This window comes from Nuphar pumila, chromosome 6 (assembly GCF_984573655.1).
Source record: "Nuphar pumila chromosome 6, dmNupPumi1.hap1.1, whole genome shotgun sequence".
Taxonomy (NCBI): Eukaryota; Viridiplantae; Streptophyta; class Magnoliopsida; order Nymphaeales; family Nymphaeaceae; genus Nuphar; species Nuphar pumila.
Genome location: NC_143254.1, coordinates 82,687,377 through 82,700,760, shown reverse-complemented (window position 1 = coordinate 82,700,760; position 13,384 = coordinate 82,687,377). Strand labels below are relative to the sequence as shown.

At 39.6% G+C, this 13,384-nt stretch overlaps 1 protein-coding gene across 1 annotated transcript in view; it reads left to right on the top strand.

Moving 5' to 3' along the window:
• The first annotated feature begins 8,211 nt into the window (after nucleotides 1–8,211).
• The window catches only part of LOC149834970 (TIP41-like protein), a 62,332-nt gene continuing 57,159 nt past the window's right edge, over nucleotides 8,212–13,384 (top strand). Inside the window, exons 1-3 of the mRNA XM_090011629.1 lie at nucleotides 8,212–8,414; nucleotides 11,714–11,899; nucleotides 12,741–12,828. Of these exons, the coding sequence (XP_089867755.1) occupies nucleotides 8,248–8,414; nucleotides 11,714–11,899; nucleotides 12,741–12,828 (441 nt within the window). The 5' untranslated portion in view covers nucleotides 8,212–8,247. The remainder of the gene's footprint in view (nucleotides 8,415–11,713; nucleotides 11,900–12,740; nucleotides 12,829–13,384) is intronic.

The following is a 13,384-nucleotide window of genomic DNA, read 5'->3' as shown; positions in this document are numbered from 1 at the left end:
AAAATGGCCACGCACGGCTCTGAACAATAAGACAACCACATCCACAGTACCAGGACTAGCGCTTAAGAGGTATATTCTTTGAAACGCTTGAGCGGTTTAGTGAACATTTGGCTTTTCATGTCGTATTTGGACTAGTATTGTTTACTGTAGACAATAATTTCAATGTCCAATCCTGAATACCACGCTCATGGTGCACTCAGTGCAACGACCACAGTCTCGGGTGGGCGGCAACGCCCTGACGAGTTCGTAGATGACATCGAGCATATGCAAGATGAATTTGCAGATGGGAACACTATCAGTAATTTTGTAAGTATTTGTCCACTATCAATTTCTAGGTCATCGGTTTGCATGTTCTGAAGTTCGTAACTTTGTGCAACCAGACAATGTATGATTTTGTCAATTACATTCAGAGCAACCCAACGAGCAATACAGTACGCATCATCAGCCCGTATTTCATGGTATGTCTGTGCCGCTGTTGTTCTGTTTGCTTTCATGACGTACTCAAGTTTCTTGGTGATTAAACATTGCTATTTCGTGCAACAGATGTACGTCCGGCGAAAGCCATACGGCATAGGATTCGAAGATGCACTACCTTGTTGGAACAGCGATGATGAGTGCATAGACATTTCAAAATTTGGAAAGGTAAGTGAACAAACCTCTTATCCAAGGTTTATTCGTAACATCCCCATCACGATAAGTCTCTGGAACGAAAAATGATTTTATCGATTCGCAGATTTTACTTCCTACACTCTGGCAACAACTATGGTGCTACAACTCATTGGACTGCCACAGTGGCGTAGAACGCGATGCTATGCATTTGGTAAGCTTGTACCCAAAGGTGAAGTAGCTATTCGAGGTGGACCGGACTGTAATATATTATCCTTTTTTCACAGGCGGGATTCCTTAACGGGCAAATGGGTGTCGACATTGGTGAGTGGATGTTGCTCTGTGCTGACGATGCTCCGTTACAAAGTAATGGGGTCGATTGTGGCATATTCGTAATGAAGCATATTGAAGCAATATACAATGGAGAACAACCTTGTTTCCACGCTGTATGAGCTTCGTATCCGATGTTATTGGGTATTCCTGTTATATATTGGTTTCACATTACCTATTTTGTTGCAGGAACATATGCCGGTAATACGCGACGAAATATGCGGAAAATTGATTGAGTTTAAAACGAACGGCAGACAGAATAGTATAAAGTGAAACCTATCGATTGCTCTGTCTGTACAACCTAACGAGGCCCTCCATCACCGTTCTCGCCGTCCTCCTCGACAGTAACCCAGTAGGTGCAGTCGCGCTGAGGGTGGCCAGCAGGAGCTCCGCCAAGTCCTCTTCCTCTCCCTAGCGAGGTCTAAGCGGATTTGTCGTTCTGGTGATGGGTGTTCATCTCGTTCCGTTGACGGGTGTTCTATGAAAAGTAAATTGTATTCAGAAATAGTTTTGTGTTGTATACGCATAACCAATGCTGGTAAAGTTGTTCTTAAGCAATGAAGAATACTGTACGGCGAAAGATATTTCTAAATATCGCATTACGTGAACTTATCAATAAGAAAGGTTTGTTCCTAGAAATCGCTGTATTGATGAACCGACGGTAATGTACACCTAAGGCGATTTCTTTAGACGTACTTGTGGATTTATTTGAGACCCAAAGATTCGGTCCAATCGCATTGACTACCATTTAGAATAGCCCTCTGGCATGACATTGTTTTCATTAATGCGGAGTGCTTTTTTATTTAAGATTTGCTTTTGGTTTAATGAAACTGACGTATATACTCGAAAACTAACGGAGGGTGATAGGACGTTTCATTAATATTTGAATGACACAACACACAGTTCCACTTTGCTTCGCGAATAAGGAACCGACATAATCGACAATTCCTGCATACACGACTTATTCTTGAATCGAGTGCATGGGCGGCTTCGACATAGTTGTCGTATCCGTCTATACCTTTTTCATAGGTCTGTAAGATCATAATTGAAGAAACCGTCGTTTAAAATTCAAGCAATTTTTAAATGCTGGCATAGGTTTTCATGGGCGTAGCAGTGTAGTTTGACGTTAGACCACCAAGCGTATCGCTTTGTACTATTCGTAAAATACGAACGCGATATTAAAGCGATGTTTAAGCATACAATATTTCATAGCGATGTTGAATATTATCATTTCGAACATTAGAAGTCTTTGTTCATTGCACACATCGCAGTCTCACCCTGCGACTGTCAATCACGCGGGTTGAGCGCACATCTTTTATCAATTACAAGCCTTTTAGATCCTCGCCTCCGTCAGTTTCTCCTCCGAAATTAGAAAGGACGCCAACTTTTTGCAGAGTTTTTCGCGGAATCCGGGTATATCAACCTGCGAAAACAGATTGTAAACTAGAAGCAATAGAGATGCCCTTAATTGCCAATAACAGAGGCCAAGGAATGGCATACAGCGTCGAAACAGGGTTCTGCACCATTGTATATCGCTTCAATGTACTTCATTACAAATACGCCGCAATCAACGCCATTATCTTGTAAAGGAGCATGGTATGCCGTGCGATAGATCCACTCGCTGACATCGACTCCCAAAATGGCTATGAGGAAACCGATCTGAGAATAATGCGACCAAAAGTAAATTCATGACCCCAGTACACTACACGATACTCATATAGATGGAATCTTACGAGATATAGGTATCCGTTGGAAAATACACATTGAGTAGCCTTTTATTTATAATATATGGATACAACTTTTCACAAGATAACAATAATGATTTCAAAAGGCAAGTGGAGGTGTCGGGAACGCGAAAGATTTGCTGGAGAAGAAGTTGACTGGAGGTGTATGGCGATTTGTGGTTATCGTTGAATAGCGATATGTGGCATCGCAGCACAGTGATTGACAGTCCTACGCTGCGATGCCACACATCGCAGTACACTTGAACAATCCTTTGCATCACGCTAAGATTGACAGTCCAACAATAATCAACAATGTTCTACGCTGCGATGCCACATATCGCTATTCAACGATAACCACAAATCGCCATACAGTGATGTCCATCATAATCAACAACGTTCACTACTGACTTGTTGAAGATAATGTTTACGCTTCGGCGCAACTTCTCGGGAGTGTCAAGCGAGACATGATTTTGACCTACGTTGTTCGATCCCATTATCTTCGGTTGGTATTCATTCGCTGCAACAGACTTAATGTGAATTAACTCCACGTTTTCAAGTAACTTCGTTGCAGCTTTTCTCACACATGCATAGCCTTATTCGCTTCTCGATGCCAAATCAGCAACATGCATGAATGACCTACACAGTTGTTGGTAACGGGAGGCTATATGGCACTTCTCGTCAACACCAGATTTACTCGCATTGTCCATAACGAGCATTTCAATCTTCGCGCGTCTCGTCCATCTTCGCATTACGTAAGACTCAGGTATTTCTTGTATCTTCTCTTGATTGAGTGCCTTTAATGCATGACAGCATAGGATACCTTTGAAATCATACATTTTGCACGAACATTCTACCCTTCCGTTGTCGACATTGTACGTGACATGCGCTTCTTGCCTTTCCTGATGCTTTTCGCCCTGACAAAAAATATGGTATTTGTGCATATTCTCGGTTTGCACAAGTTCTTCTATTTTGCAATTCATGACATGCAACACCTCTTTCTTGATCCATTCAAATACAGTTAGTGTATACAGAGCTGCAGGTCGCATCAATATTTTCATGCCAAAAGTTAGAGGTCGTGTATTGAAGCATTTCACGTCTTGTTCAAGCTCATTCTGTCTTAGACCGTCTACAAATAATTCATATTGTTCCATGAAACGAAACATTGTTAAACATGAATACAGAGTTTTCTTCAGCGTGGCATGCATAGATTCGGCTCTTTGTGTGCTTATCATACCTGCACAAAAGTATTGTCTTCCATATGCCAATGCCCACTTCTCTTTTTCTGCATATAAATTTTGTAACCACAGACAGTCAGCAAGGTCTTATGTCTTAATCATTTTGTCCCAATCTGACTTAAAGGTGACCTCGTCTACGCTATGAAGTACACACCTTGTAAAATGTTTGTCAAACCCTGTATTCTGATTAAATATGTGTCATATGTTCTTTGCTGCATTTTGAAAGATATGCCACAAACACAGGCGATGATGTGCATCTGACCACACATGAAGCACTGCAGCCGCAATTGCGTGATCACCATCTGTAAGTACAGTTTCAGGATGCTTTCCGTTCATTGCCTGTGTAAATACTCTGAACAACCACTCAAAGGTTTCCTTGGTCTGGTCATACACAAAATCACCGCCTAATATACAACTTTGTGCGTGATGGTTCACTCCCACAAACTGCGCAAATGGCCACTGTTCAGTGTTAATCTTTATTGTAGTATCAAACACAAGCACAACATTGAAGCATTCATAATCTAATCTAGACCTTGAATCTGACCAAAACATATTCACGGCATATCCATCTGCGTCTACTTGCATTGCACTAAAGAAACCATGTTCATTACTTGATTTATTCTGTAAGTAACGAACCAAACAACATATTTCTCCGTTTTTCATGTTATCTGTCCTCTTCCTGCTTAAGTGGTTTCTAAGATCCAAAGGTGTGAATGACACATTTTCGCGACCACCATCAATGCGGGTAAACAAATTGTATGTCTTCCTTGGTGCAATGCCGACGCTATCGGCTATTTCAGCCATTGCAGCATGAGCTACAGTTACTTTACGATGTGACCTTAGCATAGGAGTCATAAATGATGCAGATAAATCATGATTATGATCACTGATTAAAGTACGCACAACAAATTTCTCATTCGGATGTCTTCTCAAAACCAATCTCGCCTGACATCCACATCTTGATTCTGGCGTGCTCCTAGTTGGATTTCCCATTGATTTCTTCCAACCTTGCTTGGAACAGACATATGTCTTTCTAACCAAGACACCCTGTGCATTTTTTGACCAAGAAAACCTTCTCACACTGAAGCCAACTTTTAAAGCATAATCATTGTAAAATTTATATGCATCTTCTTCGTTATTAAAATGCATTCCTTCTACAGGAACATAGTCAAGTGCAATTCCATGTACATTCCCAGTTCCTACGGTTTTATTAAGTGTACTGACATCAAAATCAGGATCATTATTGAATTGCATTTCTTCTCCTGGAACATTGAAGTCAGGTGTACTTCCGTGTACATTCCCGGTGCATACACTTTTATTATGTGCGTTGTCATGGTAGTCTACCTCATCATTGAATTGCATTTCTTCCACTGAAACATTCAAGTCAATAGTGGGTCTAATGCCTGCACCTTTCTTTTCATGTGCATCGTCAGTGCAGATGTTCAATTCTTCAGTTGGGTCATAAGTATAGATATTCAATTCTCCAGATCTTTCTATTGATTGAGCTATATCGTCTTTATTACAACCTGATGATAAGCTCAATAATGTTTTAAGCAATATATCAATTTGTGTTTGCAGTAACATGGCAAACAAGTCGATATTATCTCACAAAAACGAGAGTCTGTTACTAATACAACGGTTTGAGATACAATGCATATGATGAGTGAATGTAGGATATCTGATGGGGTAGAGGCCCTTCCTAGCATCTGCAAACAAGCATTCCTGTCAACAGGTCCCAGCGTCTTACAAATATCGATAAGTTTCCAACCTTCGTAAGAACAAGATCTACCTGCAATAACCAAACAAAGCCTTAATGACACACAAGATGACATGCCTTCTTCATCGATAGCATGATGCTGGGAAGCTACTCACGCCGCCTTGATGGAACTGGTTGGAATGTTTGTGCATCATTGCTTTCTTCCTTAATGCCTAACAACAACGACAAATAAAAGAAGACAGTAGAATGTTTTGTAAGCAATATATCAATTTCCGTTAGCAAGCGACATAGGTTTACTATGATTTAATCAGGATGCATATAAGAACGGATACCACTAGGGTTACGCAAGTCAAAGCAACGATTTAATGAATGAAAGTATCAAAGCAAGTGCGGTTTGATGTTTGCTTATGCTGAGCATCGACGTGTCGCTTACCATGCCAATAAAATAAACATGTCGTACATGTGTGTTGACGATAACACTCTCATAATATCCACGAGGCTCTAAAGCGAGTTCAATAGAAGTCGCTGAGAGAGCAACGATATGCATGCGAAAATCGCCCCGCCATGCGTGTCAAGATGTGTTTCTGCACCCAAACGTTTTCAAAGTCTGTGTACAAATATCTTACAAATACATATTACAAAACATATAATATCTTACAAAACGATATGTATAGCGATTTGTCAGATATTGAAAATCGATACGGCAGTTCAGTATTTATAACTTATAACTCGACGATACAAAAACATACTATCTAAAAGGTCGATAAATATATCGCACAATAAATTACAAATCGATAAGGAAGAACTTGAACATAATAGCAAACAAATCGATATTAACTAACAAAAATGTATCTCACAAAAATGAGAGTCTGTTACTAATGCAGCGGTTTGAGATACAATGCATATGATGAGTGACTGTAGGATACCTGATGGGGTAGAGGCCCTTCCTAGCATCTGCAAACAAGCGTTCTTGTCAACAGGTCCCAGCGTCTTACAAATATCGATAAGTTTCCAACCTTCGTAATAACAAGATCTACCTGCAATAACTAAACAATGCCTTAATGGCACACAAGACGACATGCCTTCTTCATCAATAGCATGATGAGATGAAAAGTTACTCACGATGCCTTAATGGCACTGGTTGGAATGTTTGTGAATCATTGCTTTCTTCCATGATGCCTAACGACAGCAGAAATGAAGAGAAGACAATGGAATGTTTTGTAACACAAGGCAGGCACGAGAAGGCGACAGTGTGTTGTACAACAGGATAAAAAACAAGGCGGAAAGCTCGACTGGAGACGAAGGCAAAGTTTGCGTTGATAATGGGAGCACTGTTACAGCAGATGGTGCAGGCGAACGTCTCCACTTTAAATGGTTAACATCAAACTTTCTGGAAGGAGGACTTTTTTGTCTTTTTCCCCACCCGTCATTTCACAACTTTTGAATGGAGGATATTTTTGTCATTTCCTCGAACCGTCATTTCAGGGCAAGAAAAGCAAGTAAGGGTGATTAAGTCTTTGCAACAGCACCAGAGTCCGATGCAAAGTTATGTCAACATACACGGGAATACGAGCCCCATGTGCATGAATACGTAGCGCTCATTCGATCCCCCGAACACGGACGTGGGATTCAGTGAATCATCGGGGGCGAACATACACAACCCTCTCCCCAATGAGAGTTGAATTCTGGGATGAAGGGGTCAGCACCTTCCCCCCAAGCCCGTACGTTTGGACCAATGAGGGCTCCGCTTGTCTGGCAGGAAGAGTTAGTGCACGTCACCTTGTGTTGGACGTTGCAAGTTCCAATCCCAATGGTATCGTTGAATAACTGGTAGGGGTCTGCCTAACCCCATCTTTCTCTGTCAATAAAAAAAAAGATAGTACTTTTTCACCACAAGAGACGAACCACATATATAATATTTTTATTAAACGCTAGTTACCCATAAATTTAATAAGTTTTCTACTCAAGTTTACCCATCTTGGCCTCATTCATCTATTTGGCAACCTACCCGATTTATTCCCAAACTAAACTGAATCCGAACTGTTTAGGGACCCAAACTTATTTAACGTTACCAATTTTTACCTAGAGTCCGAGGCCATTATGGACAGATCCGATTTATACCCAATCAAAACCCGATACAACCAAATCCCATACAAAACGAACCCGAGTTGATCTGTAAAATGCATGATATGGTATCTAGCTGAGCTGTCTATACCTGTCCACAATGGCCCATTTTGGCGACGAATAAATAATATATATAGAACCAAGTCCAAACCCATTTTGATTGTAAATAAATACAGAACCAAGTCCGAACCTGATTCAAATCGGTTCCTGTTTGGGTGCGGGATCTGATATTCAGACTGGTTCAAAATCGGGTCTGATGCAACCTGACCCGAACCGACCCAGTTTCACTCCCAGGGAATTGCCAATGCCTCCCGCTATTTTTACAGTGGAGTTGAAGACAGGGGAATTGTTGGAATAAAGCGGTTCTCTTGCCAAACACGGGAATCGGAGAAGTGAGGCGGTGCCAATTCTACTGTTTGGGGTTATGCTAATTGATGCCCACCTTCAGAATCGAGAGGGTTAAGAACCAAAGGGGGTTGGGTGGTGTAAGGTCTTCTTGGTCTTCCAGAGGATGGAAAAGTCTGAAGGAGGAGGAGGGGAGCGAAGGGAGGAGACCAGAGAACTGCTGAAGGGTGGGGTTCCCCAACCTCTGCCCGATGGGAGGACCGGCGTGTGCTTCAATGGGTGGATCATTGAGACCCACAAGAAATCCATCCTCAGTTCTCTCTCCCTCCAACAGTAACGGATTCCTTCCCTTTGTTTAAGTTGGTTTGCTGTTGCCTCGCTTCCTTTTCTTGTATCTTATCGGTTGAGAGTTGTATCTCGGTTGGAATGGATCTAGTGGAGATGCCCACAATGTTTTTTCAAACGAAATGTTTAGTTTGGTAGCGAGAGTGTATGAAAAATTTGAGGTTGATTTCTTAAATTTTTTGGTTGGTGAAGGATGAACACTGTTGAGGTTGATGCTTATAAGGAAACGACATGAAATGACATCTCTTGTTGGCATTTGCAGCTCTTTCAATCTTGGCATTTTCGTGCTGATTGTTTTGCACCCAAATGGAATGGTCAATTCTTGCCTCTATTTCTAAAATGATGTTTTTTTGTTAATTGTAATGAGAAGTTGATATGATGTTTTGGACGTTTCTAACTTCAGCAAAGGCCAACTGTTGACAAGCAAAATACTACGATGTCATGCCTTCTCATTTATGGCCTATTAAGAACAGTTATAGATTGCTTGATCAAGTTGCGTTGGTAGGAAAACAGATCTCTAGTAAGGAAACGTTTCGAACTGGATATTATGGTCTGTTCGGATTTCTTCTGTATTGAACGATAAAATTTTGTTGTTACTGCCACTAGACTGTTTGTAAGTTATCAGATGTTCATTTCTGATCAATTTTCACTCATGCACCTGTTTGTGAGGAATATCCGCTGTGTTTTGATTGCATGATTAAGTTGGTTATTTGATGTGCTTAAGTAGTGAAGTCATTATGTATTTATGGAAATGACTCAAGATGTCAAAACATGTTCAGAGATCTTAAGATCTTTTGAAACACCAAACTTCAATTTTCGCATCCAATTTTGAAAATCTTGGTTCCTGGCACATGAATTGATCAAGTGATAAGATTAAAAATGCGTCACTTTTTAAGGTTTTAAAAAGAAATCCCCCATCTTTTCTTTGGAATATCCAAAACTCAATGAGGTATTGGCACATTTCCAATGTTGCATTGGGGCTGAAACCTTGGTTGGACCAAGTTCCTGTCTGACTGGCATAGGGAACTTTATGTATTAGTAGGTTGAAAACTAACCCAGATGAGTTGCATATAACATTCTTATATTTCTTGTGTTGTTTTCATTCTCTTTAGTTATATATTTATTTGATGCTTTCAAATTGTAGTGTTTCCATATTACATGCTATATTTTCTATGCTTTTAAAGTAGTTTACATAAAATTCTATCTTATCCAACTATAACTAGATAGCTAAATCCAATTATGTGCCATGTTATCACCAACTATAGTTTTACGTGGTTCACATCCCTACCCATCTCTTTATAGTGAATTACATTTAAGTAGTGTTGTGAAAAGCGTTGCGAGGCGCTCCACCAAAATATGAGGCGAGGCGTAAAGCGTAAGCCTCAAATTTTTTTTTAAACTTAAAAAACTATAAAAAATATCTAAAATTATAAATAAATAAAAAATTCTTTATTGATGAAGCAACAACCAACAAGAAATAAAAAATCTCATTAATATTAAAATATGATAAGTGAAAATCAATATTAAAAGTATATCATGTCAATATTGTGATCTATAAAGAAAATTCAGCTCATCTGACAACACCTTAGAATGATTTTCATTCAAACAATAAATAACATCCAAACGTGATCTCAATGTCCAAAGGAATATTCTAAATCTTAAAGACCATTTAGATGATCCTGTATAAGGAGAAAAGAGGATAAAGACATAGCACGATATAATTTAATGCAACAAGAGAACATCTAATGAACAGATTTTTGTTTTTTTCAACAAGGGAACATCCAATGAAAATAAAATGCTAATACAAATACAACAAGGGAACAAAAAGTAGAACAATACAGCAATCTACTGTGTGCACATGCTAATAAAAACCATTCATTATAAATGAAATGCAAACGACACTTATTTCAACAATATAAAAACAAAACAGGAAACAAAAAAAGAAAGCAGCTAAGGTTTTTCAACAGACACTATATGGGATGCTGTTCATTGCATGGATGAATGGCATCAGGTTTATCTCTACCATCGGAAGTAGAGACCACGCGTGGGCTGCAAAATCCATCAAATGCTGCAACAAATGGTTTGCAAGAACTCATGTGTGGGCTGGGCCCGCTAAAAGCATCCACGCTCATCTAAAGGAGATGGGACGCTGCACTAGACGTGCCTGTGATAGCACGCTAACAGCACAACAGTTGCAGAGTTGCTGATTTTCGCAGACACACTCATTGAAAGGGGGGAAGATCATCAATGATTGAGAGAGAGGGGGAAAGAGCACACCTGACCTCCGAGAGAGGGAGAGCGAGCCGGCTCAGTGGTGGCGACATGGGCAGGTGAGGAGAGGGAAGCGCGAGCAGGAGAGGAGAGGGAAGCGTGAGCCGAAGAGGAGCCGGAGATCGAGCAGGCAAAGGTGGAGCGTGAAAATGCCTTTTTACTAACCTAATCAATTAAAACTGTGTGAAACCCCTAATTTTTGGTCAAATGGGGGCTTTGACCCTCAATTGACCAAAAAATTAGAGGCGTATACGCCTCGGCTTGAGGCGCACCTCGCCCCGAGGCGTGCACCTCAAGGCGTATGAGATGCACACCTCGAGACTTTTGCGCTTTATATGTGCGCCTCAAGGCATAAAGCCCCTCGCCTTGAGGCGAGGCACGCTTTTTGCGCCTTGAGGCGCATTTTTAATAACACTGCATCTAAGCTTCAATTTGTTCCCTCTAGGAATCATTTCTTGATGGCTTTCATACGTGATTAGTTGACTGATGTTGTTGCCAGTTTAAACAAGTATGAGGATAAACTTTAAATACATGAAAATGAAAAAGAGAATAATATATGCACTGGAAACTTGGTGAAAATGACAAATGTTGATGTAGCATTTTCCAAAACATGTCATCTGCAAGCAACACTTTGTTTGCATCAAGCAAAGGTCATTTGATTTTTTGGGGAGTAACCTTTTCTGTTTAAAGAAAAAAGGTAAATTTTCTTCTATTGTGGTGAAGTTATTGGACCATTTGCAGAATTTTTTGCCCATTATTTGCAAATTTGGCTACCGTATAGCTTTGTATCGTCTGCCATGCACAAGCTAGGCATTATTTGCTGTGTGAACAGGTTGTGGTTGAGTCAACTTGTATTTATTACATTTATGAGGTTGAAATATTTCATGCTGCATGATATGATATAATTTCTACTATACCACACAGAAGCAACACAAACACACATCAAACAAAACACACATGCATACACTTCTTTTAAATGATCAATTATAATATTTACATGATTGTTGTGTTTGCAGATGGGAAGAAAGGCTTGGAACAAAGCACCTGCCTGAGATGGTGTTTGGAGATAGTTCTTTAGTTCTTCATCATATAGGAACCGGGATTAAGATTTATTTCAATACCTTTAATGCTCTTACTGGGTGGAAACAGGAAGCCTTACCACCTGTTGAAGTCCCTGCAGCAGCAAAATGGAAATTCAGAAGGTATGTGCACATGCTCTCTCCTTCATTGTGGAAAGCTAGACAGATTTAGTTACTATTAATTGTTGAAGATTCTTCCTATAAAAAAAATAAAGACCCTATCGAGAAAAAGTGTTGCAGATTCTGAGAAATGTATCCCTCATGTCATCCTTATGGTTGTGCTTTGACCCATGAAACAGAGGTCTCAATGGATGTTCACCATATCTGACCCCAAATTAGTGTTTACCTGATCCCCAACCAGCGGCAGGAATTTTTTTTACAAAATGGTGACTTACGATTCTGCAATTTTGGTCCAAAATAGTTTCAGAAATAGGTGCAAAATCATATTTCATTGTTACATTAACATGTTCAAGTCATTTATTTATTTTTTCCATAGATCAAAAGCACATCTTTGAAAGTTCCCATCTGCTCTTTGAAACGTTTTCTGCTTCGGAGTGAGTGGAGATGGACAGATTCAGCTGTGAGAGTTTCACAAACTGTGATGACTCAACCTGAATGGTGCTGTGTCAGAACATCTAGATGGCATCTACTTATTGCTACTTGCAATTTGGACTAACTCAAATAGGTGATCCATCAAGATGGTTATTAATCCTGTCTCAGTGAATGAATTCTTGTTTTATTTGAGTTAGCTGCGGTCTACTTTTCAGACCTTGACAATTCTTGTTTCTAACTTATTATCATTGACAACAGCTACATTGTAGGCATAGTTACCTTTCCCTGGCTCCAGTGTGACATCTTTCTCTTTACATACCATATGCTATTGTCTGTTCACACTTTTTACTATTGCTTATTCTACTACAAATTGTTAAGTATATCACCATCCTAATTCTGTTTGTTATTACAGCAAACCTCACCAGCAAGTGATACTTGATTACGACTATACATTCACAACACCTTATTGTGGTAGTGAAGCTTTAGAACCAAGGGCAGAGGTTTGTAATCAAATAGTCCTTCTTTCTCCAATGTCATTTCAATCGACTTAATGAGCATAAAAATTAACTCATACAGAAGTACTGATGCATGAAACTATGATATTTGATAAAGCTTATTTTTATTTTCTGGCCTGTTTTTTGTATGATTCGCTATTCTCAGTCGATAATTCAAGAACTTATGACAAAAGTGTATGGTTCCATTTCATGTTCTGAAAAAATGGTCATATTTCCACATAAAACTTCTTGAAGTTAAGGCTGCTGGATTTAAATGAAGCTTCACATGCTGAGTTATTCATATGTGAATAGTGATACCATCATACATCTAAGGCATTCACAAAGATACCTTAGTCATTGTAACAGAGTATAGATTCCATAAAATGAGATGTCAGAAGCAGTAGATAGCATGCCAATGCCAATTCTGAGCAATGCTGTATATGTTGATAGTCTGGTATCTAAACAATAGGATTCCAACCATGAGAGAGATAACAAGGAAGAAGATGAGAAGAGAATCTTATATAGCATGCCACTTCCTAGTTAAATATAGAAAAACCCTTCT